Raw genomic sequence first — 27,919 nt, forward strand, 5'->3', positions numbered from 1 at the left:
GATTTTTGGTCCACAATGAGATCCTCATAATCATGAGAGTCAAAAAATCAGTTGAATGCATAGTAAGGATTTCCATCAGCAATACCTAGGCACTTCACTCGCAAGCAGCAATACTGTGCTACTGCTGCCTATGCAGCATGGCTGAGCAATAAGGCTCCCTCCAATAATTTTTCTGGCAAGATGGAAGCCTTAGTTTTTGTCATTTGTAACTGGAAACATATTTATGAGACATGTTCTAGAGGATCCAGAGGTGCCCTACTTTCATAATCCATACGTCTTGAACAACCTGCACTCACTTGCAACCCAAGAACAGCCAGTGCATCCAGAACCAAGTCAAGACCAACATGATGAGGGAGATGGGGAAACTGAACAAAAACCAGGTTCCAAAATTCACCACTTCAGCATTTGGGTAGTGGCTGTAAAGGGAAAAAAAAGGATGCACAAGAAGTCAGAACAGTAAAAGGACATGCACCTCCAATATACATAGATGCACACACGTATATAGGTATATATATTTGTCATGGCATGGTAGAAAAATTGCGTCAGTATGTATTTGCAACAGCTGCATTACATGTGCATAGTAAAACCAATTTCCAAAGAATTTCAATCACTGGCCATGCCTGACCAACAGACAAGCCATATAACACTTTACACCTTTAAGACCAGGTGGTCTGGATTGTTTAGCCAGCTTCAAAAACCTACAGAGTTACCAGGAATTAAATTCTGGCCCTACCTGTGGTTTTTGTTAAAGCTCTTTTTAGTGACGGCAGACTTAAGAATGTTTTCACCCAGAATCTCTATCTATGTCTTATGAACCACACAAATAATTACTGTAGTCCCCTGGGCTCTGACAAAGATGTCTGATATGTGCATTTGATGGAACTGTCGTAACAGCAAGATCTTTGGAAATTCTGTAAAATCCAAATCCTTGGGTTAAGGATGGCTTCTGAAATTAGTTTTCTTTGCTACCACCAATTCAGAGAGAGAAATGAAGGATACCATGGCAGCAGTGGCAGTGGTAGATGATCAGAATCAGGTTTGAGCTTGGATGCATATTTGTGCATGAGGAGAAGTACCACCAGTCTTCTGACAGAGGTAATGTTCATGTCTGAGAACCCTGAGCATATATGATAAAGGAAATACTTAGCTGATCAGAGAGCTGCTTCCCATCTTCTCTGAAGCAAAGATGTAAGGACACATTTCTAAGTTTCTTTATTTTTGCACTACAAGTTGAACAGTCCAAGTACCACTAGTGATCCTTCTAGGTTTACCTAAAGAACTCACTTTCTAAGAACCCATAGAGCAACTTGAAGCTGATTTTATGACATTTCTTCTTTTGTGAGTATTTCTCTTCGTCTTCTTTGTTATATCTTCATGGCATTAGTGGTTAGTTTTTCAAAATGCCTGCTGCCTTCATGGTAATCAGTTTTTAAAATCCAAAGAAGTTGCTAAAGAAAATTAAATGTTACCACGTGCTGAGGAATTTTTATTTTGCATGAAGAAAGACTTAGATATGTATTAACTTAAGCTCCCCCTTTCAACCATTAACCATTACTAGTAACATTAGAGGAAGAAACAAAATTGCCTTCAGAGAGACTGTCTTACAAGGGTTCCTTGAGGTAGTAAATAACCCATGGAGAAAGCCACAGAGATGATCACGACGCAACCACCATTCTCACACAACCACAGTATCACTTACTTGTTGAAGTGCTCGAAGAATATGAGGCTAGTGGAGGTCCCTATGATGGTTGTCAGTCCTCCAATGGTTGCTGCGTAGGAGATGCTCAGTGAGAGGCATTTACAGACCATGTAGTCATGTCTGGTCTGATACCGGTACTTAGTGCTCAGGCCCAGCTCTGCAGGCTTAGGAGGCAGGACCAGTATCTGAGCCTGTGAGGGGACACGTTCACCAAAAAAAGCAGGTGATCAGAACATAAATGCAACTTGATTCAATGCCGTGGTGATACTGGTCCCAGAGAAACAACAGGTTTGCATAAGAAGGCAGCAGCTTTTTCTTCACAGGGGTTAACTGGGATCAGAATGAGAAACCTGTCCAGGGGCCTGAAATTGCCTGATCTGTGGCAGAAATGTAGGACAAACCATAATCAGACTTCTGGCTATGATTTGGGCCAGCTCCAGTTCTGACGGGAATCTCAGCGGGATACCGAAAGCCTTTGTGGGCTCCAGGGGCAGGATGCCAGAACTGCAGCAGTAGCAATCCATAATCCTTGAGGTTTATGAGCAGCCACTGTGGACTCAGAGCCTCTGATTAGGAATGGAGTACTAGGGGCCTCAGAAATGGCATGAAAAAGGCTGGGTAATTGGAAAATGGAAGAAAAAGATGCAGGAAAATACTGCTCCAAAAGAAACTTTCTTAGCAGTGACAGGAAAGTCTCCATGTTGGTAAATCAAGTTCTTGCACTAGGAAAAAATGTACAGTACTTCAAGGCACCTCACATGTAACCCAAGGCTGTCATTTAGGATCAGAAAAAAGGCTGCAAGTGGTTCAGATAGATATTAATTTGGATTTAGGTTTATGTAGTAAAATCAGTCATGCTGTAGTTTCATCGTCATTCTGTGGGCACCCTGGCTAAAATCCCTGTAGTGAAGTGAGGATATTAGTTACAATAATCACCGAATATGTATGGGAAATGGGTATAAGAAGAAAATAAATATTAGGAGCAGTTCATTAGACTTTTTTGGAAACTTACACTCAAGATGCTTTTGAACTGTGAGTGCAAATTTTTGTGTTGATTTTAGCCTAATCTTTCCTGGACAACTTACGCCATTAAGATACTACGTAATTGTAGTCTAAACAGCAATAATTTTTTGGATCCACTCAGGATAAGTAGAAATACTGGAATGGACTGATGTAATGGAGGATTTTGAGGGTCGATATTGGCCAGGACAAAAAGGAGGTGGATACTAAGACTACCTAACCAACTGGCTGAATAGTTGAATGGCCCGTGCCTGCTGCTGGTTTAGTTCTGAATAGGATTTTGTGTGTCAGGAGCTGTTATTTTTGAATTGGTCTACTTTCCAATGAAGCTTTGCAGAAATAAAGTGGGTAGAGCAGCCAAATAAGAAGGGAAACTTGTGATCACGTTTCTGAATGTAAAAATAAATGAATTGTACTAGCCACTGGGAGAGGATCTTCTGAACATACCTGTGCGGGGGGCATCTACACAGGAGGAAGAGCTAGTAAAGGGCCAAGCCACAACTGCTGTAAGATGATGAAGAATGATTCTGTGTAACACAGCTTACAAGGAACAAACATGAAACAGTGAGGAGCAGGTGATGTTCACATCTCTCTTTTCCCTCACCCCCCAGGTCTAAGATCTCCTTACCTGAGGTAGGTGCTGCCCATTGCTCTTAGAATTCATCGTTCCAATAGGGTTGGCTATCACATGCACACCATTCATACTCTGTAGGGAGGCAAATACCTTTAGATTAGAATTTCTTCCATTCCTAGGGGCACTTAGATTAGTATTTATGAAGCTTTATAAAGGTCATGGGTAATGGGCTTTTGAAAAAAAAAAAAACAAACCAAACAAACAAACAAAACCTGTGAACTTTACGTTAAAAAAAAAAATTGAAAAAAACTCTGATTTTATTTTAAAGTGATCTTAAAAGTCAGGTTATAATAAGTGTAGGTCTTCTCCCTCTGCCATATAGAAGAATCTAACAGATCCCTTGCTAGAGGCTATGACTTTGTGATATGTGCAGTTAGTTCTTGTAACTGAAGCGTCTCAGCTGCAGAAGCTGGCAATACCTAGATGATAAAAGATCATATATGAGCTTGCTAGAAACCAGATGGAATTGTTAGTTTACTGACTGGATCACAGGATCTCCAGCGATATGTACAACAAACACTACAGAACTAATGTTCCCCAACTTGATTTGTTCAAGCAGGCTGATAGGTTAAACACAAAGCAGGACACTCTGCCAACAACCACTATTTGTTTGAAATAAAGGAAACAGCTGTTTGTTACACAGCTGTGTAGACTCTGCTCTGATGGCTCCTGCATTAGAAGACAGTGTAGCTCAGAAGATACTACCTATGACAATACCTTTGAGTGCATCAAGGAGCTGAAGTCAGTAGTAGTAGCACTAAAAACAAAGAAAGGAAAATATACTTTAAAAATGCCTGTTCACCCAGCTCTGTCAAAAGGCACACACCATGGGTAGGAGAGGCAACATCTGTGGGAGAACTAGTGTCTACTGAAATGGTGAAGAATACAATTTATTAGTAGCTCTTATGTGATAGCCAGATACATAAGAGTTATCATTACATTTCACATCTCAGTCTCTAGCTATGTAGCAATGGAGTTCCACCTCCATGCAAGAAAAAATATGTAATCTAGGTAGTATATACCCCATTCTAGAAATGGACTCCAGTCACAGTGGAGTGAATCACTGGGCAATCCAGTGATATCCCTGTCTTGTTCTACTCAAGTTCTTCATCTGCCAACCTCTCTAATGCTGTTTCTGAGCACCTACCTGTACCATATTAAAGCCTTCACTAAAATCTGTCCTGTGCAGCATGCGGACCATGCAAGCAGTTGACTGAACTTTTGCTTTGACATTGAAAACAAATTTAATTCCATAAGATGTGCTACTTTTCTCACAAATTTTCAAGCTCTTTTTCAGGCAATGCTACTTTAATAGTAGTTCTGATACGAAAAATCTCACGCATACTCTTCTGTAGGGCTTAAAGGGATTAATGGCACAAGGCCAAACTGAAAATTTGATTATATGCTGCACAGAAAATATGGCTGGGATAAAATGAGATAACAGAGGGAATATTGGAGAACTCATTAGTCCCCAGACTAATGAGAAAACTATTTAGATCTTGCAAGTCATCAACACGTGCTGTTTGTATGATAATGTTTGTTTCAAAGTAAATTTTTAAGGGTGTAACAAAAACTTATTTCTCTTTTATTCTGAACACTTGTGAACAATATAGAAGGAGCTCAAGAACAGACTATGCAATTTATTTTCACACCTTCTAAGATGCTTCTCAGGATCTGCCTATAACAGTTTTAGGACAATAACTTTGTATATTCTCTTGTGTATCTTGAAATACAGGTTAAATTGATAATTTGACAAAGAAATTAGTCCTTTCCTTGATTTCCCTTTTTACCTCACTAGATTTTACCCCAAATAGAGACCTAGTTAAAGGCCTCACACTAACACTAAACTGTTAGTGTTTCAAACTTCTGAAAGACTTTGTCTATATTTAAATAAATATTTTACAGGTTTTTTGTGGGGGAGGAGGGATGTTCTTGGTTCCCTCTCCTTCCATGTCTCTCCCCCTGCCTTGAATGCTCTTGCCAGTTCAGATTTTCCTCAGGAATCTTCTGTAAGTATCTTCCCTCTGGATATGTATGGTGGGCACTCCATACTGTGCTTGGATCCTCTCCATCACTGTTCCTTCAGGGGAACAGAAATAAAACTCTCTGGACAGCACTTTCTTATACAGCACAAACACAGACTTCAAAAGAATATTTTTCAAACCCTGAGAAACAGTTTCCTTCTCTCTAAAATGGCCATAGTGTTAAAAAAATAAATTAATACTGGGAAACTTGTGTGAGATCCAGACTATTAGATTAATCCCATTTCTCATATAAGCCTTTCTTGTCAGTCACATCTGAAACATGTAAGCTTCTTGTAAGCTTCTGGTTGCCCTTCCTGGCTCTAATCCTGGGTTCATCTCATTGCAACCTGTGTAGGGCTCAAATCTCCAGTCGTGATGGACAGGGTTCATTCTTACTCCTCATTGATGAAGATAAGCTCCAGTGAAGGTTGGCCGTGCTTTTCGCTGAGACCTGCAACAGAGGAAGAGAAAGCAGCCCTTGGGGTAAGAACTGCTCTGAGCCCCTGGGCCACGCCACTGAACATGGAGAAACTACTGCAAACAAAAGCTTGTCCGAACCCTCAAGTGCTCTGTGACCCTGATGCAGGATTTCATTGTGTCATATTGTCCCCATCATGTGCCTCTGGCAATTAAAAGACTATCATACCTACACGGGATAGGCAAGGTTAGATGACATCACCTGGAACCTGTGAATTGAAAGAAAATAATTTTTTTTTTCTTCCAAAATCCTTTCTTTCTGGGAAGGAATGAACAAAATTAACCTTAGAGCTCTTATTTGAGTTTTTGTTGTTTTTTTTTTTTTTTTTTTTTTTTGTGGCACCTGTTCTGACCTGGGCAGCCTGGAAGGTCAGGAGTAGAATGGGAAAACGTGGGATTGTCACAGAGCACACTTTCGGGCCTCTTCTACGTTTCTTTGACTTGCTTCTCAGAGGTTTGCTTCCAACCTTGTAAAATCCTATGACTTAGGAGTTTATGACACACAAACTCCAGTATATGACCGAATTTAACATAAATAGTTTCCCAATTCTAATTCTCCTATTAAATCTTGAAACTTTCTTTAATTTCTTTAAAGAAATATCAGAGTATAAAGAGTATAGACAAGCTTCTTTGGCAGTACAAATCAGAGAGCTCTGACCTCAATAGAGTTCGAATTATGTGTATCAATGAGTCTGGTCACTGATAAACAAATGAGAAAAGAATGACCAATATTGACAAATACCTATTGGCTCCTTTTCTTCAGTAATGGTGCTTCCTGCAGTACTGATGACCTCGTGCTCCTCCTCAGCATTCACTAACTCCTGGAGCACTGCCTCCACGATTGGCATCACCATGGCTGTGGTGGATGTGTTGGAAAGCCACATGGAGAGCACCGTGGTGCAACACATAAAGCAAAGAAGCAACCTGGAGTACAGCACAGGGAAATCACCTTGAGGCAATTTCAGAAATATTAAAGGTCTCCTTGCCTAACATTTTCATTAGTCAACTGATAAGTATATAGGGTCTTTTATTTTTGTGAGCACCAAAATATCACGCCATGTGCAGATAAAATGCTGCCTTGTGCTGGGAACTGTCAGAAGATAATGTATCGTTGGAAGCCATTTGCTGCCTCACATGGAAATCAGCATGTGACATGAGAAACAGAGATTTTCATAATATCCAGGATTTAAGCATTCTTTTGTGTTTGCAACAGGCAAAGAAGGAACAGAGAGACTAAAATCAGTATCAGTAAAAAATAGAAAGCAAAGGGGCAACAAGCCAAGGAATAGAAGGTGGCAGAAAGAGGATGAGAACATCTGTAAGCTTTCAAACTCTGAAAGGGAAGGTGGGTAAGAGAAAGAACATCAAATCGAGCTAGCTTTTGTCCAGGGATGGGAAAGTCGAAGTTGTTATTTGTTCTTTCAAGCTGCTGCTGCCAACCTCAAATTACCCCAAAGTCAAGGGTTCACTCACATGCCTGGCTTTGCTCCAGCCATCATGACCATACGCAGGGCGATCCGCTTGTGGAGATTCCACTTTTCTACAGAAGCTGCCACACAAATCACACCCATGAGGAGCAAAGTTGTGTTCTTGAAATATTCAGCAGCCACCTGCATTAAGGGCAAGGGGGAAACAGTCAGTTAAAAAAAGCAGTATCTACCCTACACAGAGAGCATGCGAAATGAGAAGAAATATGGTATTGTGGGGTTTTTTCCCCTAGAGGAAGAATGACAGGGAGCTGGAAAAAGTGAATAATTCATAAATCAAAATGCTCTCTTCAATCTCTTTCATGCTGTGTTTACAAATAACAAGGCTCTATACCCACTTGTTAGTAGGTTATCTCAACTTTGAAGAGATCGAGAGAAATTTCTCTTCTTTGAGCAGGATGTTCACTGCCTGCAGTTAGTCATACTCAGCTAGGCACAGGCTGAAACAGCCACAGACAAACCTCTGCACTGAAAGCAGATTATTCATGTGCTTCATCTCCTTTTTCATTCTGGAGGTGTCATTGTCTCTCTTGTTTGTGTTTCTTATGTCTTTTTCAAGTGTTGGACAAAATGTGACATCCCTAGAACCTACAGTTTCAGAAAAATGTCCTTTGGGACGTGCCCTCTGAATCCATAGAGAAGGGTTGGGATATTGCTCTGATGATCCACAAACCCTGTGCCAGAACTTTTCACAATGGAAATCCATCTCCATTGTATCAGAAAAATAGTGCAAAGTTTCAAAAAAGAGAACTTTAATTTAAAGGACATGAGCAAAAATCATCAGCTGGCTCAGGAAAAAACTCAGAGACCATACATGGTCCTCCAAATCAGCATCCTTGAATGTCGTGCTTGCTAAAATATGAGGAAATGTTCTGTGAAGTGACTGCAAAAAAATAACAAATGAAGCAAACCAATACATTTTCTCTCTCATGTGAAAGCAAACAAAATGTGAGAAAATAAAAGTTACAAACAGATGCTTAGGTTAGAGACTAGCTAAATTTTTTATTTCATTCTGATGCAATTCTTCCCAAGCTGTTGCTGGAATATTTTTCCAAAAACATCGTTTCTTCAGTTTAAAACTATTCCTCTAACCAAATGTAGACGCCAGCATTTTAAAACAATTAAAATCAGTAGAAGCGGTATTTTTTCCATTGTCCTCAGTTATACTGACACTCCTTCACAAAAGTACAAGAATGACACTAATGTCATTTTGTGAAAGCTGCAGCAAGTATTTAATTATATGTATTTAACAAATCCCAGTGGTGACCCAAATAGACTTGGCCATTATAGTTGTGTGCCAGAACTTTTAAATATCACTTTTTTGGCTTTCTTCCACTAGTTTCTTTCTCGTTAACTTACTTTATTTTCCTGCTACTTTGTTAAAAAAAGATCTTTAACTTAATGAAAGGAATCCATCAAGCCAGCAGCACAAAGAATCTGTTGTTTTCCTTTATTCCTTTCACAGTCATTTTGGAGAAACAAGTGAATACTAATATTCTTATTAGTACACACATACACATATATGACACACTGGCTCATGTTCTTAAGCCCCTGTGAGTTATTTGCAGCTTAAATTGCTAGGCAAGAGCCCTGGGTTTCTTTGGCACTCCAGAACAGCAGACTGGAAATACTGCAGCATCAACAGAGTTGTTTATTTTAAAATATAAGGGTTTGTTTCTGTTCCTAAAACAAATAATACATTTCTCTGCAGTAGTCTCACTGCCATTTAATTTGGTATTACATTGAATTTCTGTCAAGCCACCCTTAAATTTTCCTTCTGCAATATGCTGCAGAATTTTATAATACAAATGTGTAATTACTTTACCTTTATGTTAGGATAAAAGATCCTGAAAATATTTAACTGTGTCAGTATGGAAATGTATCTGATTATATTACGCTGTTTTTGCACCACTGGGAGGAATAAGACAAGTCATAAAACTCTTGGTTCATGCTTGACTCCATCCATTTATGGGTATGTCCAGTGCTAGACTGTGATAGAAATTCAACAATTTTATAGTTGCTATATATTCTTCTGTGTTCTTATCTGTATTTCTAGTATTTGTAAATTAAGTGTGATGTCACCCCACCCCCAAAAAAAGAGAGAGAAGGGAAAATAAGCTGTAGATGAAAACAAATGAAATTCTTGGCATATCATGAAAGAAAGTAACATTCAAAAAAACCTCAAGTAAGCAAATTCAGAACTGATCATAGAAACTTTTTTGTACAGCTATTTCTTTGCCTGAGAACTCAAGGCTACAAGGCAGCACTAAGGTTACGACTTGGAAAAAGGACTAAGCATTCACCTGGATAACAAAATTATCTAATCTTGTACAGTAAATGGTAACTGGTTTTAGAATATGTAGCCTCTTGCCTTATACATCATCTATAATAAATATAATTGAAGGAAATTTTACAGTTTATCCCATGACTGCTGTTTATGTGGTTTTGGAGGAGGGGAAAGGTGGGATCCTTTGATGCAATCGGTTTTGGGAATTGTTTTGGCAGCCCTTTTGGCTAATATAAGCTTTCCTAAATCTATCTTCGGTAAAACAAAGAGCTGGTCAGCCCAAGTTATACATTAGAAGATGTACACTTCTTCCTCCCGTACCTCTTAGTCTTGCTAGCCCACTAAGATCAGTTTTATTCAAGTAATTCACTGAGAGTAAGACTATTAAATGATAAAAAGATGCACACTGCTCTGACCTCACTGGACTTCATGACTCCAAAAAGTGGGTATAGGAAAGCAGGAACTAAGGCTGCTGCACCAAGAGGTACCGCTTCAGAAACCCAGTATACAGCCGTCACGATCAGCACGTAGGCACATGAGGCTTCCTGTAGGGAGAAAACAAAGAGGTTACGTGTCACTGCCCTGCTGTGGAAACTGTGAACATGTTCATAAGACTCATCAGACTGCAGGTGCCTGGACTTTAAAAACTCAACAAGGAGTGCATAAAGACCTCCTCAAGTGCAGCTGTTTGGGTGTGAAATCTCGGCTATCACATAAAAGGCCAGTTCCAGAAGGTGATGCAAATGAAAGGTTTCGCACATAAGCTAGGGCAAAACATTGGGATAAACTCATTTATGAGCAAAACAATGGTTCCAAATGCATTTACAGATTTGTTTGATTTCCATAATCTAATAATCACCAAGCGTTCAACTATGAGTCTTCAGATTGGGCCTGTGGAGCTAGTGTTTCTACATGGCTTTCTCTCCAATATTGGACAAGAACAGGAACCCATAGTTACCAGGAGCAGATGAGAACCTTCACATTTGCTATAGCATGGATAAAGCTACACTGTGGCTCTTCTGGGAAATACTCTGAAAGACTGCTTGTTTTAAACCGTGGGCAAACCTACATTTACTGTCAGTTGACTTTATTTTCTCAGCTAATTTCTACAGACCCTTGGAAGAAGACCACAGACATGAAGGGCTTAGCAGCAATGGGTTAACAGAGTTAATCAAACAAATTTGCTGCTGTCCAAAGTTCTGGGAGAGAAAGCCACAACAGCATTGTGTTGAGCATTCACGGAGGGCTGATATATGATGGAGAGAGGTGCTATCTGCTGAATATTTTTACAGGAAAATACAGCTACTCCATGGAAGTCTTCTGGTCCATTTTTTCAGATAGATATGTCTTTATTCATGGCATTCGGTGGAATTCTCCTTAGGCTCAGTTTGTTATGCTTAGAAACCTGGGGATATTTCCTGCTAATAATTACAGTAATTGCCCTCAGGAATTTGTTTTTCCTTTCCTTTCTCAAATTTAAAGCCAGCTCCTGTACTGGGTCTAACTGACAGTTCTATGGAAGCTAGTAGGTCTGCACTGATTTACAGCATCTATAAATCTGCCTGTTCATTATTCACTGGATGTTCCACATGAATTTATCGAGCCTTATGGATTCACAGCTCACAATGACTATTATTTAGAAAATTCACTGTTCACAAATGTTCTTTGCGTGTGTTAAAATAAAATTTCATTACTTTTGTTTCCTGACTGGATGACTCCCAAATTTAGCAGCTTTCAAGAAGTCATGCAAGCAATTCCCACAGATCCTTGTGTAAATCAGTGAGTGTGTATTACACTTCATTATTTTTACGATCAGTTTTGTGAACAAGGTCTAAAGTAAGACTATACAGGGCTATGGGTTCAGTGGAATGAATCAATAGCTTGTATTTAAATTCATGTTTATACATATCCTTTCTACATTAACGCTAACAAAGAGCCACGATCAGCTGTTCCTCTTTTTAGTAGAGCTTATAGTAATAGCAGGTAGAACAGCACCCAGAGAAAAAGTTAAGATAGATTGCTATGTGCAATTTCCTTTACTTGCTTAAAAATTTCAACCAAGCTTACTCAGAAGCTTGAATTTAAATTAACTGACAGACCTTGCTCTGACTCCTATTTCAGAAAAGTATAACAATGAGCAGTTCTGATTCAAGTCAGCAGGGCCACCAAAATAACTGAAATAAGGTTATCAGGAAAAATAATTTCCTTGAATCAGATAAGCTCCAATTACTTTAGAGATTACAAAAAAGGCTATTGGAGAGATTTAGCTATGGATTGTTCCTTTATGGGTGGACAAGTACTCTGAACCACACAGAAATGTGCATATTTGTTTCTCTTCCTTAACTATTATAGAAGAGTACCTTGTTTAGGTTTTAAGCTCTCCAGTACTGGTTTCACTAGTCCTCTATGATCAGGTCCTTTAGCAAAACATTACAATAGAAGATTGTATTGCAGTTGTAACTTCATTGCTATCAAGAAGACATTGTAAGAGAGGCTAGGATAGGTTGGCTTAGAATGGATGAGATCAGAGGGGTTTTTTAAGAAAAACTAGTAAGAAATACTAAGGTATTCATGGATTATGAAGCATGCGTTTTAGAAAATGCAATTGCTATTCTGTTTGAAACTCCAAAGACTGGTGTTCAGTTTGTGACAACTTCAAATGATCACTCAGTGAAAAAACAAACAAATAATTTTGACTTAAAACTGGAAATAATTTAAAAAGTGAGGAGACATGCATTAGAGATTTTTAGTAATCTCTACTACAAAGACAAATCTATTTTAGATGAGAGTCACCGAGCTGACGGATTGGTTCATAAACATTAGCCACTTGCTCCTCAGTTACCTTTAACTGCATTATACTTCATGGTTAATATTCCACAGAGAGCAGAACATAGGGTCATTTTTGTGACCTAGTGACTATTTGACACATTTTTTACTTTGTAACTCATTAGTTTCTGCTAAAAAACTGCTATGGGCTCTGTATGACATCCAGCAGTTGTCTGAGGAGAATAATGCCTTTTAATGAAAAAAGCATTGATTTTTATTTTAAAGCACTGCAGATGTAAGATCCAAGAGATACGTTTTGCCAAAATTAATAAAATTAATTTCATCCTAACCTTATTCCAAGCTATCCTCTCACTCCAAAAATATACTTCTCTTTAATGTCTTTGAGCACAGATTGTTATTTTCTATTGCTCCTTTGTGTGCAGCAATAAACTAGACTGACAGTGGAAATGGAATAGGACAAAGGGAAGTTGCATCTCTATCAAAACCTAGCTGGGATAGGCACTGAGTCTTTCTGTTTCCCATGCACTAGACTGTAATCACTTTACAAACAAAACTAAAATAAAGCACATTTTTAAATGGTATAAAACTGGGTGGCAAGTACTAGGAAAGCCAAGTTTGATAATCTCCACTAAAAACTTAATCAGCTTGTCTAGCAACCTTATTTTCTCAGTGCTTTAAACCAGCTCATTTCCAAGAGAAACTATATTAAGCTCTTCTATTTAATTGAACTGAATTTATATATTTAATTAATGGTTACCAGATTTAGTAAGTACTGGGCTGAAGTAGTGCTGCATAATTTTAATTGTTTCACCCTTCGCACTTCCTGTTGTACAGATGAAAACTACTATTGAACCCACTTCAGGGCTCGAAGCAGGGAATAGGAAAACATGTGATGGTTGGAGGGACTACCACCTATCTTCAGTCAGTCCCTTAGGGGAAAAGAAAAGAGGAGCTGAAAGGAAACCATGACTAAAAATTCCACAATCAGGGTCTTGTATAAAACTTTTGTAACTAAAACACCTGTGAATCTCAGAGTAATTAAAAAGAATAATAAACTCTGTGTTGGAGACTTGCTCACTTAAGGATGTTCATTGCATATCTTGCATGCAGGCACATGGGTAAGCTGTGCAAGGAAGAGGCAGTCAAGCCTCCGGACTACCATCTTTGAGTTGATGGGATCACACTATAATACTCTCCCTTCAGCTTGTGTAAATAAAAACAAAGGTGAATGAAAATATATACCACCTGTGGCTGTTCAGAGCCTATTCTGTGCTTTAGGGTCCATGCTGCTGATTTGGTACATCAGAGTTTCCACCTCACCTGACGCTGCAGGTCTCACAATGTACAGCAACTCCTGCTGACTTTTGAGGAGTCATCCACGTGTCCTTGATTGAGCTCAGTGTGGCCACAGGATCAGTGGTCATAGCAGACCCTGCCCACAGCTGACAGAATTTATGCAGTGTGCTTTATGATATCACTGGTGGCTTTATGAAAAAAAGATGGATAAAGATGAAAAAAAAAGAGCAAAAATGCTCCCATGTCACTGTTAACAATGAGGGAAACAAGGACAGAATGAAAAAGAACCAGAGTTTGTAAAGTACACAATGTTTTTTTCTGTATGTGTCATGACCTGAAAGGCACTCATATGTGTCCTAAACCTGCTATACAAGTCATAGGTCAGATATAAATTTTGGAAAGGGAAGAATTCAAGCAAATTTTCTCAGTTGTTTTTTTGTTGGGTTTGTTTTTTTTTTTTTTAACCCAACCATTTCTTGTCACAAAATAATAGAAAAAGAGTTGTGGACATTATTCCCATAAGCTGTAGCTACAAACAGTTCTGAGTCCTCATGCTCCCTTTGATCGCTCTTGCCACTACACATGTAATGCTCCTTTGACATTTCCAGAGTTGTTCTGATATCATCAAAGAAGCTGCAAGCTGATTCCCTGCAGAAATGCAAATGTAAACCACCTGGTAATACTGATCTCTGTAAGACAGACAGAAAACGAATATAATTTTCTGATAAATGGAAATATAAGTAAGTCAGCAGGCTACAAATTTAATCTTCAGGTTTAAGAAGTAATCATAGTCAGTGGGTTGTAACAAAGTAACTACTAGACTAAACCACTTGAATAGTGTATTGTCAACTGAGTTTATTTGGTGTAGGTGTTTTCTTAATAACATTACAAACATTTGTCCAACTCTGGGTCAGATTCACAGCTATACTTATATACTATACATCTGTGGTCATTCATGTATATATAAAGTGGATGTAAAACATCATCTGATGGCTCTTCTTATCACTTTGCAGTAAAGCAATACCAGGAGATGCAGAGTAATAGTGCAGAGGAGCTTGTACTGTGTAATAGCAATTACTTGCAACAAAACTGTCAGTGAACTTCTGTTTCAGCACCCGTATGATGCTATTACCATTCCCTTGGTTATTAAAGACTTTCCTTATTGCATCCTGTGCCTCTGAATCCAGTAGGGAGAAAACATGAATGACAAATTTTAGTGCAGTGAATCTCATGTTTCCTAGGAGAGATTCTCAAGGGACATAGAGTATGGAGCAGTTACAGTGCCATATGGGCATGTCAGTGAGTATCTGTTCTTGTGTTGCCCTTCTGGTGACACTGGGGGAGATTAAACCCTTTTCTAAAACAAGCCTCTGTGAAATGATGAGCCCTGCTGTTCTCCGAAGAAGAGCATGATCGTCTGTCATTCATTCCCTCTCTTGGGAAAGAAGTTTGAAAACTTCCATACGAGGACAGTTGAGATATACTCTGAAGTTCAGAGCAGGAAAACTCTTTCAAAGGGCAACATACAGTTCAGTGGGGTAGGAACATTTCCTTTCTATGAATCCTGTTTTTCTTTCCAAACAAAATACTAGAGTTTGATTTTTGAAAACTGCTGTACATTTTCTAATCCTTTGCATTTCTATTTGATAAAGTAGTAGTATTCATAATTTCTCTGGTGCTAGAAGGAAGAATTAACCATTAGAAGGGTAGAGGAAAGAATGGAAATTACTGCACAATTTTGGCCAGATTTATGCCTAGGACTATGGAAGCACCAGCTGCAGAATTTTTAATGCATTGCAAATTTTGGTAAGTTAAACATCGTCATCTCTATAAGGTAGGAAAAGATAGCCATTTTATGGTTTACGACTGCAGATATGTGTATAGACAGGAGTTAATCACATGGCCAAGGGTACTCTATCTCCAAAACACTGTCAGGAACACAGCTGTATTCACTCCCATTCCCTCGTCTGTGTGTTAAGCACAGACTATTCCCTCCTTTGTACCGTGTATGTCTCTGAACCATCATTTATTAGTCACAGACAGAGATGCAATGTTTCAGTAGAGGTACCTCCACCTGCTTTAGTGTAATAAATGCTATGCATGGTCCTACATGTCTGTGAGTTCTAGCTCCTGCCTCATTTGAATTGCTATCCTATAAACCCACACTAAATTGAAAGTCCGTCCATGCATATTTATTACTAAAAACTAAAGAAACTAAAGTATTCTTTTTAAAGACCTCTTCTTAAAGAAAATTTTATGGATATGTTTGTTCTGGTTCCCTTTCCACACACACATTATTGTAGAAAAAGAAGAGATACAATATTTCTGCTCTAAAGTAGTGCTTCACTAGCTTCATCTGGTTCTTCAGCTCTGCTTGTGACATTACTCAAGGCAACTCTGGTTCTTACTGTGATGACTTCTCAGTGACTGCCCCAGTCCTTCAAATTCGAGTCCTTGATTTTTCTAAGAGCTATGCTTATTTAGGTCTTTGTCTTTCTTTTTGCACACTGCAGACTTACCCAGCATGACTACCTACTGCACTCAAAGGCGATGGTAAGAAGAAAATGAAAATGTACTTACACTGCTGGGGTATAAAAGTGGCAGAGGAAGCAGCAGCAGTGGAATGAGAATGACAAGCAAGAGGGTTCTGGATCGGAGAATCTCCTTCATCACTGCCATACTCTTTTACTTTCTGGTGGCTTTTTTCTTCTTGGGTTTCTTCCCCAGCCTCAGATGTTCCAACTTTCACTCCACGTTTTCCTTCAGCTGTGTCTGGATTTTCACAAAAGGTCTCTCACTGCCTCATTTCCTATCCCCACCCAGTCACCTAAAAGAGCTTTCTTAATTTATTTATTCTTCAATCTGTTGTTCTGAAAAGATTTTTCAATTAAAAAGACTTTCAGTTTAGGTAGGGCTCACCAGCACATCCAAATTATTATCACACCATAACATGCAGAGATTTACAAGTTGAAGCATAGTGATCTTTTGACAATTTTTCTTTTAATTTCAGAATCACAGGTGTAGGCGTGTTGCATCTTCATCCCCATGTTTTGGAAAGTTTTTTTCTTCCATCATCTAGCAATGTAATTCTTGTTTTCATAAACCAGGCGAGATATGTTTTGGGCTGATGCTTTTCCTCCTGTTTGATAGTCTGAATGTCTCAAATGCAGGTTTCTGTCCTGCTGGAAAATTATTAAAACCTACAATTTATTGTTCACTGAACATAAGCAAAATTGCAGGTATTCATTCTTAAAAAAGGAACAAAAAAACGAACAAACAAAAATCATCTGCAGGTCTTCCAGATTTTGTCTCTTTCTTATAGTTTTGGCTTCTACTTTGCATCGACCTTTACCCTACTTTTGCCTTAGAGTTTGGAATTCACAGGGCAGCAATTCCAACACAGATTATACTTGGTCTTAAGATAAAAAACTTGTTAAAAAGTTTCATGCAACTCTAATTCACCAATGAGGACTGTAGAAGGTAGTAGTTGTTCCACCCATTATTCAAAACCCAGTCACAACATTTGAGAAAAACAGCAGTCTCCTCTTTCTGACATGCACACAACTGTTAAAAAAAGACCTTTTTCAAGTTGCTGAAGAGTTTGCTATTGTTTCAAGTTCCTAGTACTGATGATAAATAAATAATCATTATTTTGTAAACAGAGTCTTTTGCCTTTCATGCCCATCCTGATCCCTGAAGGTCACTTATTCATAAGGCACAGGCTGGTCTTTGTCCTGATTCATGTGCCCTCGGTGACCGTAGGATTCAGACTCAAATTGAGAAATTTTAGGCTTTCTGCTCTAGTCTTCCAGTGCATTTCTACATCTCTGTCATTATTAATGCTTTTTTTTTTTGGGGGGGGGGGGGGGGCAGAAAGTACTGGAGCTTTAGGACCGGATCCACTGGCTGGATGCATGCATGACCTGCAAATGGACATCCATTTGCCCCGTGTCTCATAGCAAGCCGCACACTTAGGATTTTCCATGCTCCCAAACCTTGCCTGCCTGTCATCTCCCCACACTCTGCTAATCAGAAACAAACTGAGCTCCCCAGACTGAACTGCCATGTCCCTGTGACACTGAGTCCTGGAGAATTGGCAAAGGCAAACCTGAAGATGAGTTGGAAGTGCAGGGTGAATTCTTCCTGAAATTAATAATTGCATCTAAGACTGTGTAACATTTCTATACCTTGCAACTTCCATCAAGCAAGAGAACGTTGAGACCCTTCAGGCAAATTTACCAATTGATTCTGGAAGCAAAAATGTAGTTAATGTGAAGATTTTGGGTTGGCCAGTACAGCCAGGAAATTTATATCTGTTTTGTCAGTTTCTTCAGAGAAACTAAAAGAATGTCTAAAATACTAAAAAAAAAAAAAAAAAAAAAAAATGTTTTTATAATAAATCTATGCTTTATTTCATTTTTTAATGATCTGTAAGGTCAAAGTGTGGATAAATGTTGCCATTTAGAGGCAATTGCCCTTTACCCTGTGAGAGAAGGACTGTTTATAAATGTGACTCAGTCTGAAGTGATGAGATGTAAACTGAGCTAGGGAGCAGACAACCTACACCTGCATCTTAAGCAATACTGACAGAGGGAAGCTGTCATAAACCCAAAGAGCTGCCCTAAGGCAGAGTGCTCCTTCCCACTTGAACTCTGGAAAAAGGAGGCACTCTCAGTCCTATTTATTGCCTCCTCCTGCTTGTCAGAGGGAAGAAGGGCTGTTCCTTCTTCTCCCCTGTGTCATTGCTCCCGTGAAGAGTTTTGCAGTCCAAGATAACCAATGACTCAAGCTGCAAGTTGCTAAATAGTAAATATGCTGTTGAAATCAATACAATGCAAACCCAATTATTTTTATGTAGCATATTTTTATTATTACATTGATAATCTCTGTTAAATTAACCTGGGCAGTCCAAGCATATTCCCAAGGAATAAAAGTTTTTCCTACACTACACATAGTAATGGGAGGAGGGAAACAAACTCAGAAAAACTTTATTTTCTGTTGAAGAGATAAAGATTTCAATTACCAACTTGTAAGGTACAGTAAGATATGTATGTCATAGGGAATGATCAGATATTCAAAATTATCTGTAATTCTTTTCTATGGGATACTTACTGACGAGTAAACTCTGACTGCTGGACAGTCCTGTTGTGGGGTGAGGAGAGTGGCTGAGAGATATTTCTCTGCATGACGACTGCAAGCAATTAATCTTGCTATAGCGCTCTTCCTTGTTTATCTTTGCAGACTTGGGGTCACTGGCTGTAAGGGATTTATGAATTGCCCTGGTTCCAGGCTCTTCCGGCAAGTGGTGCTTCAGGGAGCCAAGAAGCAGAGCTGGAAAGGCAGGAGTGCACTCATGGCATTTCCCCTCCATGTGTTTATAATGCACGGTGTGGGAAGAAAACACAAACAGATCGTCAGTGTTAATGCTGAAGGCCTAAAGAGCATGTGGCCTGTAGCGCAAGGCTGCTTTGTGGGCGCTGAGCTGTGTGAACAAGTAGAGGAGACAGAGATGCTCGTGACTCATAGCTTTGTGCTTGAGGCTTTCAGTTTCCTTTGCCATGTGTCAGCCAAGCTTTAAGATGGCCAGCTAAGATCTTCAGGTATAAAAGTGCGCCTACACACACGTGCATCTGAAAAACAAACACGCACACTCATGCATACACGTAAAGAAACTGCTGGGAGAAACAAGGCTGAATGTCTTTTGTAAGCCCTTTGCCCAGCTGCTTATTCCACTGCCAGCCTGCCCCTAAGGTTGCTGTGGTTCCACATTCCCATACGTGATTGCTAAACCCAGTGTGCTCTGACTGCTTGCACTGTTTGCTGTTTGCTGCAACAAGGTGGTGCTGGATGGATTTTTTTAGCTCCAGTCCTTGGAGTATCCCTATTAAGGGATGCAAAAGAGTTCATTCCTTTTGCTCAAGTGATGCAAAAGCAGTTAAACGTGAGTCAGAACTGGAGCTGAAATCCTTAACTCTCTTTTACAGCCTCAGGGATTTTTGATCTGGGCCTGTCGCCTTAAGACATTATGGAAATAGAGAGCGAGTGCTGATATGAAAGGATGAAATAAATGTTCAGCTATTTTTCTGTGCTCTGGAAGTAGAAGCACCTCTAATATCACTAGAGAAACAGTTTGTATAACTTGTTCACAAATATTAGAGGATTTGTTTTAGAAGAGTCGGTTTTTTTCATTGCTAGTCATCTGTCTGATGTACCTCCTTTTTCTGTTCCTTTTCTGTCCATGGTTTTTTTTGCAGTTTATAATAATCAGATCCACTGTTTCTACAAACAGTTTTTGTTGTAAACAAGTACTGCTTTTCCATTGCTCCCAAATTCATAATTCCCACCACCAGATTGGTGAATGGCCTTTGTCTGCTAAGTGGTCAGATACAACTGTTCCCTGACTGAAAAATTTAGGATTCTTCCACGTACTCAGCACTTACGTGCACATGCATGCATGAACATACACACACATATACACAAGTGAATATATAATTTACCATCAAAAATGAGCCACACTGCTAAATTCAGCACCAGTTACGTTTTAATGCACCTTCCTCCCTTGCCTCAGGGGGATTCTGAAGCATGGGTTTAGATGACCTACGTTCAAGTGATAGAATCAGGAAAAACGTGTCACTGTTAAATTAAACAGGACCTTTGTCTTGTTTTTGACTCTGCTGAGGACAAATCCATGTTGCCTTCAAAAAACAAGGAGCAAAAGCAAAGTCATGTGCAAATAATGAAAGAATCATTGCAGACTGTTTGGAAGCGTGGCTCTAGGAAACTGGGAATATGTGCACAGGCATTGTTTGCTGCTGGTGTTCATAATGCCCTTTGTCATCTGCAAATGCTATTGCAATTAAAAACTGTCTCAGCCAAATGAAGTGAATCAGACAGTACTTATTTACAAAAATATTTGGAATTAATAAAATGTGGCATAATTTCTAAAGGCTGACAATTATAAAACCTCTTCCTGTCACACAGGGCCTTTGCATATCTTTATAATATCCTTTTACTAGGCAGCTAAAATGTGAACTTGTTTCCCCAGCTAGGAAAGCAGCATTCTCCAGTACATACACATAGGCATGTGAGCATAAGCACAGTATACTTATGTATTGCCTATAGAAAACCCCCTGGATGAAACAAAGTCATGTCTGTCTGGGGTGTACACCAGACTCCCTTCTCTGCCTGTCACAGAGTGTGCCTCCAAGCCATCACAAAAATCAAATTCCCAGGACTGAAGATAACATTTTTCCCCATTTAACATGGAACTATAAAGTGGATTCCACAAGAGGGAGCTAGAAAACAAATAATCTTTCATGAAGCAGGCTATTACTCGTTACAGGATAAAGTGGTGGACGTGCTACATGTGTCCTGTATCAACCAGAAGAGGTGGCTGAGTTGCCATTGCATCAAGTCTCCCACTGTGATGGCTCTTTATTGTATGAGAACATCAAGTCATGCTTCAGGGCTTTGTAAAGATTGACAAAGGATTCAGTCCAAGTGTCTTTCTGGTGCCCCATGGACTGAGCAGCCCTGTAGGCCGTGTAGACCATGGTCAGCACAGTCCTTTCAAAGTCTTCTTTCTTGAGGGCCCTTGGATAGGAAGACAGCCTGCTACTCAGCCTGCGGATCTCTGTGATGCTCTTGGGGATAATCTCATTGCAGATGGTGTCAAACTCAGCAGCCTTTCTCAGTGAAGCAAGCTCCTCATCTTTGATGGAGATCCTCTGGCCTTTGTCAATGTCAAGCTCAGCTAAAAGAAACTGGTACAAAATCAGAACACAGAAAGCTATTTATCTTCTCCAAGAGACTCTAGGCACAGTAAATGCGAATTAAAAACCTGTCCCTAGGTCTTCACTCTAGATCAAATGGAGAAAAAACTCTCACTGCCCTGACTGGAGGTGGGGCAGACCAGAAGGTCTCTCTGAAAACGTTGGACTCCTGTGTTACCTACCTGGGAAAATTAGAGAAGGCACGTAGTCTTCTGTTGTCCAAAACGGGTATGGGTTGGTGCTGGTGCCCCATGGGGATTAGAGAGAAGGAGACAGCAGCACAGCTGGGAAAGGCCATTTACCCTGCCAGGGACAGCAGTGGTGGCCTAACTGTGTTAGAGAGCCCAGCAAGGGCTTCCCAGCCCATGTCCCCTGTTTGGACATCCAATCTCAGTTTCTCAGGGTGCGGGATAGATAGATTTGACCCACGCACATCTTCAGGTGGGCCACTTTCCCTTAGCTAACCATATAACACCGATCCAGACTGCATTACATCTGCAGTCTCCACTGCTGTAAAAGAGGGGACCTGAAACGTTTTGTAGTGAAACTCTCATGACTTTGGGATCACTTTGCAATGACTAGGACTTGTGGTTTTAATTTGAACAAATAATTTGGGACTGAGACTTAGACCAAAGAGTTTAAATGCATTGTGTTGTTAACACGTAACTGTCCTGGAACACATTTGATTTCAGCGGAAAGACATTTGCTCTGGTTTTCACTTTGCCTGTCAGTGAGCTAGAACACACATTTAAGATACTGCAGGCAACTGCTGCCTGCTTAAGTGCTGAGAGAGGCGAGTTTGTCATATATATATCTGCTCCCTCCCTTCTGGTGAGCTGCTACATTGTCAGCAATGGGTTTGTTGCTGGGATGAGTAAAAGTGACATAAAGACAGATAATGGATAACCGCAGCATGGACAGTAACCGCAGCCTTGGTTAGGGCTTAAGGTACCATCTGCTTCCATATACTGAACCTCATAGAGCAGGACCACATCTTCCAGGGAATTTTGGAGCACTGGGCTGAGGAAGGCAGCTGAGTTCCGCTTGACTCGCTGAGCAGCTGGGAAAAGCATAGCTGGAAAATAATAATGGGAAAGAGAGTTTCCATAGGGTGGCAAACATTGAAGAGGGGAAGCACTTTTCAATACTATATTCAACCAAAGAGCTGCCTGTTGCAAAGACTTACTGTGCAGTATGACTTCTCACTGTGAATAAAATGAGCAGCATGGACTGCTTTGACTATAACCTACAAGGGATGAAGACTGTTAGTTCATTGTCCTGTGTCTTTACAGTGTCTAACATAGAGTGGTTTATAATCCAAGCCTGGGACTCTGAGGTGCAGCCATGGTGTAAGGAATAATAATGGTAACTGCAACATCAACGTTGCCTGAAATAGATGTTCTTTTCCTGGCTCTGCAAGGGGACATTAATACTGACTCTCAGCAAAGCCTACACTCTTCAGGCCATTCTCCTACTGTCAAACTTCTAAGACCCTACATTTCTCCTGGTTTCAGCTGTCTAAAAGTTGATCTCTCCTTAGTTGATAGAGACAGTTCCTCCAGAGAGTAGATCACCTCATCTGTCCTGGGCATATATGTCTGGAAGGAGTGACTCACCCTTTGGAGATGTCTATGTCTATTCACTGAGCCTTTTACAAGCTTAAACAAGACAGCCACATTCAATGAGCTAAATCTCAATTTATTATGACTTTAATACTTCACAGTGTTATAGCTAGAAACAGCAAAATCTGCTATTATTAGGTATTTATTCACCATTCCAAAGTGTAATACAGATATTGTCTCAGAGAAATGAGACAGAAAACAAATGTATAGCCCCTGGACTCAGCACCCCAGTGAGGTAGAGCATTTATGGAATTAATGACCTGTACAGTCTGGAGTACAGAAAACATCTGATGTTATATTACAGACCACCTAAATGCTCTGAGTTACTAACTAGGTTACTAACCAGGTAACTAGGTGCTTTTAAAAGGTATAAGTTCCTTTCAGAGCAGAGGGAAAAAAATCTGTTTTGTTTAATGTTTTTGTGTATGTGATTTAGATGTTGATGTTTAGGTAAGCATAGTTTGGATTTGCTGGATTTTTTCTAATACTCAGAAACAGGAAGTTTTTTTAAAACCTGTGCTTATGTGACTATTGATGCATTTCCTCATAAACTTAATTTCTCAACTTTAACTCTTGTTTATAAATAGATAAATTTGGAAACCAGTTTAAAAAAGGATAAAAACCACCTTTTGAAAAGCACTATGTTTCCCCCCTCAAAACTTAGAGTTCTACCATTACGAATAACATTTAATAGAACATGCAGCTTACTTCGAATGTCTGAAAAGTTTCATCCCACCCCCTCTCTACCAGACTTTTTTCCATGAAATATTTTTACTAGATCAATTTTGCCTTATTTTTCCAAAGTTCTTGCAATGGATTTTGCATGCTGCCTATAGAAATCCTGAACACCATTTAAATCTTTCTCTGCTGAGCCTGTAAAAAAAAGCTGGAGCAACTGTAATTATTTTATGGAAGAGTTGTCCCTGCTCCCCAACTACATGGTTCCTCATACAATTTGCCTCCTTGATTACCCAAGCAGATCACGAATATGCAGTTCCTTCTAGACTGTCTCACCTAAATGCAGTCTTGTTTCCTGGGCCATTGCCAACTGTTGACTTTGTTAAAGTTTGACTTGTTAATGATATTTAAGTTCTAGTAATACAAGGAGAAAGAAACCAGGCCCTCAGAGATTGTACTAATTAGGACTTATACCATCTAGCATAAGGAAAATTAATTGGGATAATACTAGGTATGAAGTAATTCATGCTTGACCCAGCAAAGGGTATTTTGGCCTTGAATTAACTAGGGAATATAGTATAGGTAAAATAGTTTGTTGAATTGCAATAAACATACTGCAGCTGGATACTACTAAGAGTAAATGCATCCTACAGGGATGGCTTTCAGGAATTTTGGTAAAACACCTATGGAGCTAGGTGCTTCCTATTGGATCCATATGAGTTTAGGTTAAAACTTGTTTAAATAACCAAATAGTTCTTGCAGGGTACACGACTAAAAGCCTGAAGAAAGGAATGCACCAAGTAACAGAACAGAGATGTTGAAAAGGACTTGATCTCTGCAGTAGCCTTTCCCCAAAGTGATGCCTTTGCCACCTGAGCATCTCCTCTGGCCCAGCCAAGGAGGTGGAGAGTTTGGGAAAGGCCACAAGGTCTCTGCAGGTTCTTCTCTGGGAGAGTGTTTGGCTAGCTTACCACTAGCAACTGGGACTATACCCATTTTCTGCTGCTATGATGGAGCACATCACTGACATTCACCCGTCTTGCTCTGGGCTTTGCTGAGACGCACTGGAGCTATTCCACCTTTCACTCTTGGCAATTTGAGAATGCAATTGAGTGCATGTGTAGCACTTGAAACTTCAAGCACTAATTGCTGAATAATTAAAACTTTTATTACCAGGCAATTAAAACTAATTACTAAGCAGCTGTCAGAAATCCAGTCCATAATGATGACGATTCATTTTTATCTCTTTTAGATGCCCTTTCAGTGGAAACAGCCTCAGAGTACAGAGTACCTCTTCATATGCAGATGGTTTACATCTCAAATATTCCCTGAGCCATGGAAAAGGTGTCTGTGGCATCGTGCTTCAGTACTGTCATGTTTATTGTCATCACACTGACTGCTTTTAGCTTTCAGACCAGGTGCAGATTCCCACCGTGGAGCTGAGCTAGGAGTCATCAGATTATGCCCATCACCACCCATCCAGAGAAGCCTCAGTGAAGGACTCACACTAAAATTAATGCCATATTCCTGATTTAGTACTGACCCACTTGCTATATCCTAGGTAACACCTCAGAAAGCCGATGGGTTTTCCAGCTGTCCCCAGGATAACGCAGATTCAGTTAGGAGATTCAAAGGGATAGCCTGAGCTGTTATATTGTGAGAAAGGACTTTGTATGCGTATCAGAAGCATGCCATTCTCTGTAGGGACCAGGCTAGCACTGACTCCCTCATCTCATTATCTCGTTCCCAAAACATATCAAACTGTGTTACAGATCTTAGAGACTCTACTCAGAAACTCTTTCAGAGCTCATTTGTATTTGTCATAGTGATCTGGTTTTCCTGATCCACATTTTATTTCAGTCCTTCCCTTTCTCTCTCTTTCTGCACAGTAGTCAAATCCTTCTACCATCACTCCCTTCACAGTGCTCTACATGAATTCATGAGTTCCTCTGAGATTGTGTGAGCATTTAGAGCAAGCACTCTCTGATTTTCATTACACGGACTTAACATACATGTAAGTTAAGCACAAAAGCTGAGACAAAAAAAAAGCTTTGCAGACAGTTTCTGCACTTAGTGATTGCAAATTCCACTTGCAACTTCTCTGCTGACTTGACTTCTTCCTGCATTTCCTTCCATCTTTGACATGCATTAGCTGGGCAGATGAGTATTACTGTGACAAACCATCTCTTTACTATTTTCTTCCCCAAGGGAGTTCGCTGTGAAGCTATCATGCAATTATGTCATAGGAAGATGCAGAGTAACATGCGTCATTTTATGTCGCTGTTGCAGCCAGTTAATTTCAATGGCAGTAGATGTGAAAGTCTGAGGAGCAGAGATCCCTATTCAGTATTGACAGAGAAAGTCCAGCCCAGTGATCACTGAAGTTGATGGAGACACTCTTACTGAATTATTGTTTTTACTTCTTTTACAAATGTGTCAAGCTGTCTTGAATGTAGATGTAGGTGCTTCTGTCCTAAGGGTTGAATAGTCACATAACAAAAAGCTTATGATATGCAGAGATGAGGTAGGAAAATACGATTTTGATTGTCCTTACTGAAAATATTTTCTATGATATATTTGTGTACTACCAGGGTCATCCTCTTCCAAAGCCCTTCTTCAGATAGGCCTTGGGAGTGCTCCCTGATCTGAGCTCCCACGTTGCCCACTGAGGCCTCGGGGATGGAGGTGGATGGGAGCAGTGTGCCTGAGCACAGCCACCCCCCTCCCAAACTACCTGCCCGACCCTCAGTGGCCTCATCTTGTGTCCTGGAGCTCATCACTGCTCGTGCCTGAAGACGATGAGCGGCCAACAACTCTAGTCTTAAGGGTGGCTAAAAGGGCCCATCAAAATGTGGTGCAGGAATCCCTCTTTTCTGCACTGCTCACTGCAGGAGTCCATCAAGTCTTCTACAGCTCTATTGACTCAACTCCATTTTTTAAATAAAAGCTGCAACCATGTTTGCCAACTTGTTGGCCTGCTTCCAACTCTTTAGCTCATGATAACTTGGAAGTTTTAAATGTAACATCACATTGGAGGCTGACAATAGCTTTATTTTAAAGATGTTTTCAACTTAAGAACTGTGCCAGAATTTTCTGGACCTCATTATCCACATGATCTCCCAGGTATTCCATGCAGTTTCCCTGATGAAGGTACAGATGTTTAGTTCTGCTTTCCAGTTCACATTCCTGCTCATGATTTCCCAACTGCTGCCTGTGATGTTTGCCTAATAAGTGCAAAGCATAGAAGCAGGAATGCTCAATTATTTGTGCATCATCAACGCCCTTTTCTTCTCTTATGAAAAGGTATGAAGCCAAGAGCATGAATCAGGCCCTGTACAGACCATTGTTCCAAAGCATGTACAGCTCCCTGGGGCTCCCAGGGACATGAACACAGTTTAACTCGGGTCATGACTCAGGAGGAATTGTTTTGATTGACTTCAGGGGCATGGAAAAGCGCTATGTCATTGCTACAGCGGGTCCCCTTTCATGAAGGATGGGAGGAGTAGCGGAACAAGAAGGACTTGTGGGCCAAAACTCCTGACTCCCTGCAAGCAAAGCAGAGTCATCTGTTGGCATAGGGAAAGGCAGTGGCCCAGCTGGAGTTGTTCTATAAGCCAAATTCAGTAAGCAGGCTGCCAGTTGTGTCTTCCTGTCTTAGATTACTAGGACCTGACTCTAAAGAAAGTCATGAAAATCATTTATTTGGGCATCACTGGCTCCCTGGGACCAGCCCCCTATTTCTGGAAGTGGAAGGCAGGGAGCAGTTGCAGAGGCAGCAGCAGTTCCTGTTCAGTGATGGACTTAGGAAGGAAAAGTGATCTCTGAAAGTCCTTTAGGTGTTCACCAGCAGTTGACAGGGATTAATACGGCTCTGCAAAACCACAACCTCTTAGACCACCACAACCATCTTTTTATTGCAAGCTCACCACTACACCTTAGTAGTGAGAAACTGTTAGAAGCACAACAGTACATCCAGCTTGATCCCTCACAACAAAAGTTTCCCTTTCCAGCTCAAAGCTTTTGAAGTCAGGACCCATAGACCTCAATAGAAAGAAGTTAATGCATCCCAAATTATAATGACAGCAATTTCTCCCTATTTGGCTTTATCTTGTTGGTAAAGCAGGGAATAAAAGTCT

General features: G+C 40.1%; 2 protein-coding genes across 3 annotated transcripts in view; both read right to left on the bottom strand.

Moving 5' to 3' along the window:
• The window catches only part of SLC13A4 (solute carrier family 13 member 4), a 28,123-nt gene extending 11,207 nt beyond the window's left edge, over positions 1-16,916 (bottom strand). Inside the window, exons 1-9 of one of the 2 annotated variants that reach the window (XM_042795531.1) lie at positions 16,292-16,916; positions 10,045-10,173; positions 7,328-7,464; positions 6,597-6,778; positions 5,774-5,828; positions 4,071-4,110; positions 3,348-3,425; positions 1,700-1,890; positions 297-416 (exon numbers count right to left, since the gene is read on the bottom strand). In XM_042795531.1, coding sequence (XP_042651465.1) covers positions 297-416; positions 1,700-1,890; positions 3,348-3,425; positions 4,071-4,110; positions 5,774-5,828; positions 6,597-6,778; positions 7,328-7,464; positions 10,045-10,173; positions 16,292-16,390 — 1,031 coding nt within the window. In that variant the 5' untranslated portion in view covers positions 16,391-16,916. The remainder of the gene's footprint in view (positions 1-296; positions 417-1,699; positions 1,891-3,347; positions 3,426-4,070; positions 4,111-5,773; positions 5,829-6,596; positions 6,779-7,327; positions 7,465-10,044; positions 10,174-16,291) is intronic. The other variant, XM_042795532.1, reaches the window with a different exon arrangement.
• Positions 16,917-18,637: 1,721 nt separating this feature from the next.
• The window catches only part of FAM180A (family with sequence similarity 180 member A), a 28,258-nt gene continuing 18,976 nt past the window's right edge, over positions 18,638-27,919 (bottom strand). The window contains exons 2-3 of the mRNA XM_009962742.3: positions 22,458-22,558; positions 18,638-21,474 (exon numbers count right to left, since the gene is read on the bottom strand). Coding sequence (XP_009961044.1) covers positions 21,121-21,474; positions 22,458-22,558 — 455 coding nt within the window. The 3' untranslated portion in view covers positions 18,638-21,120. The remainder of the gene's footprint in view (positions 21,475-22,457; positions 22,559-27,919) is intronic.

This window comes from Tyto alba, unplaced genomic scaffold, assembly GCF_018691265.1.
Source record: "Tyto alba isolate M040663 unplaced genomic scaffold, T.alba_DEE_v4.0 Super-Scaffold_21, whole genome shotgun sequence".
In the NCBI taxonomy this organism is placed as follows: domain Eukaryota; kingdom Metazoa; phylum Chordata; class Aves; order Strigiformes; family Tytonidae; genus Tyto; species Tyto alba.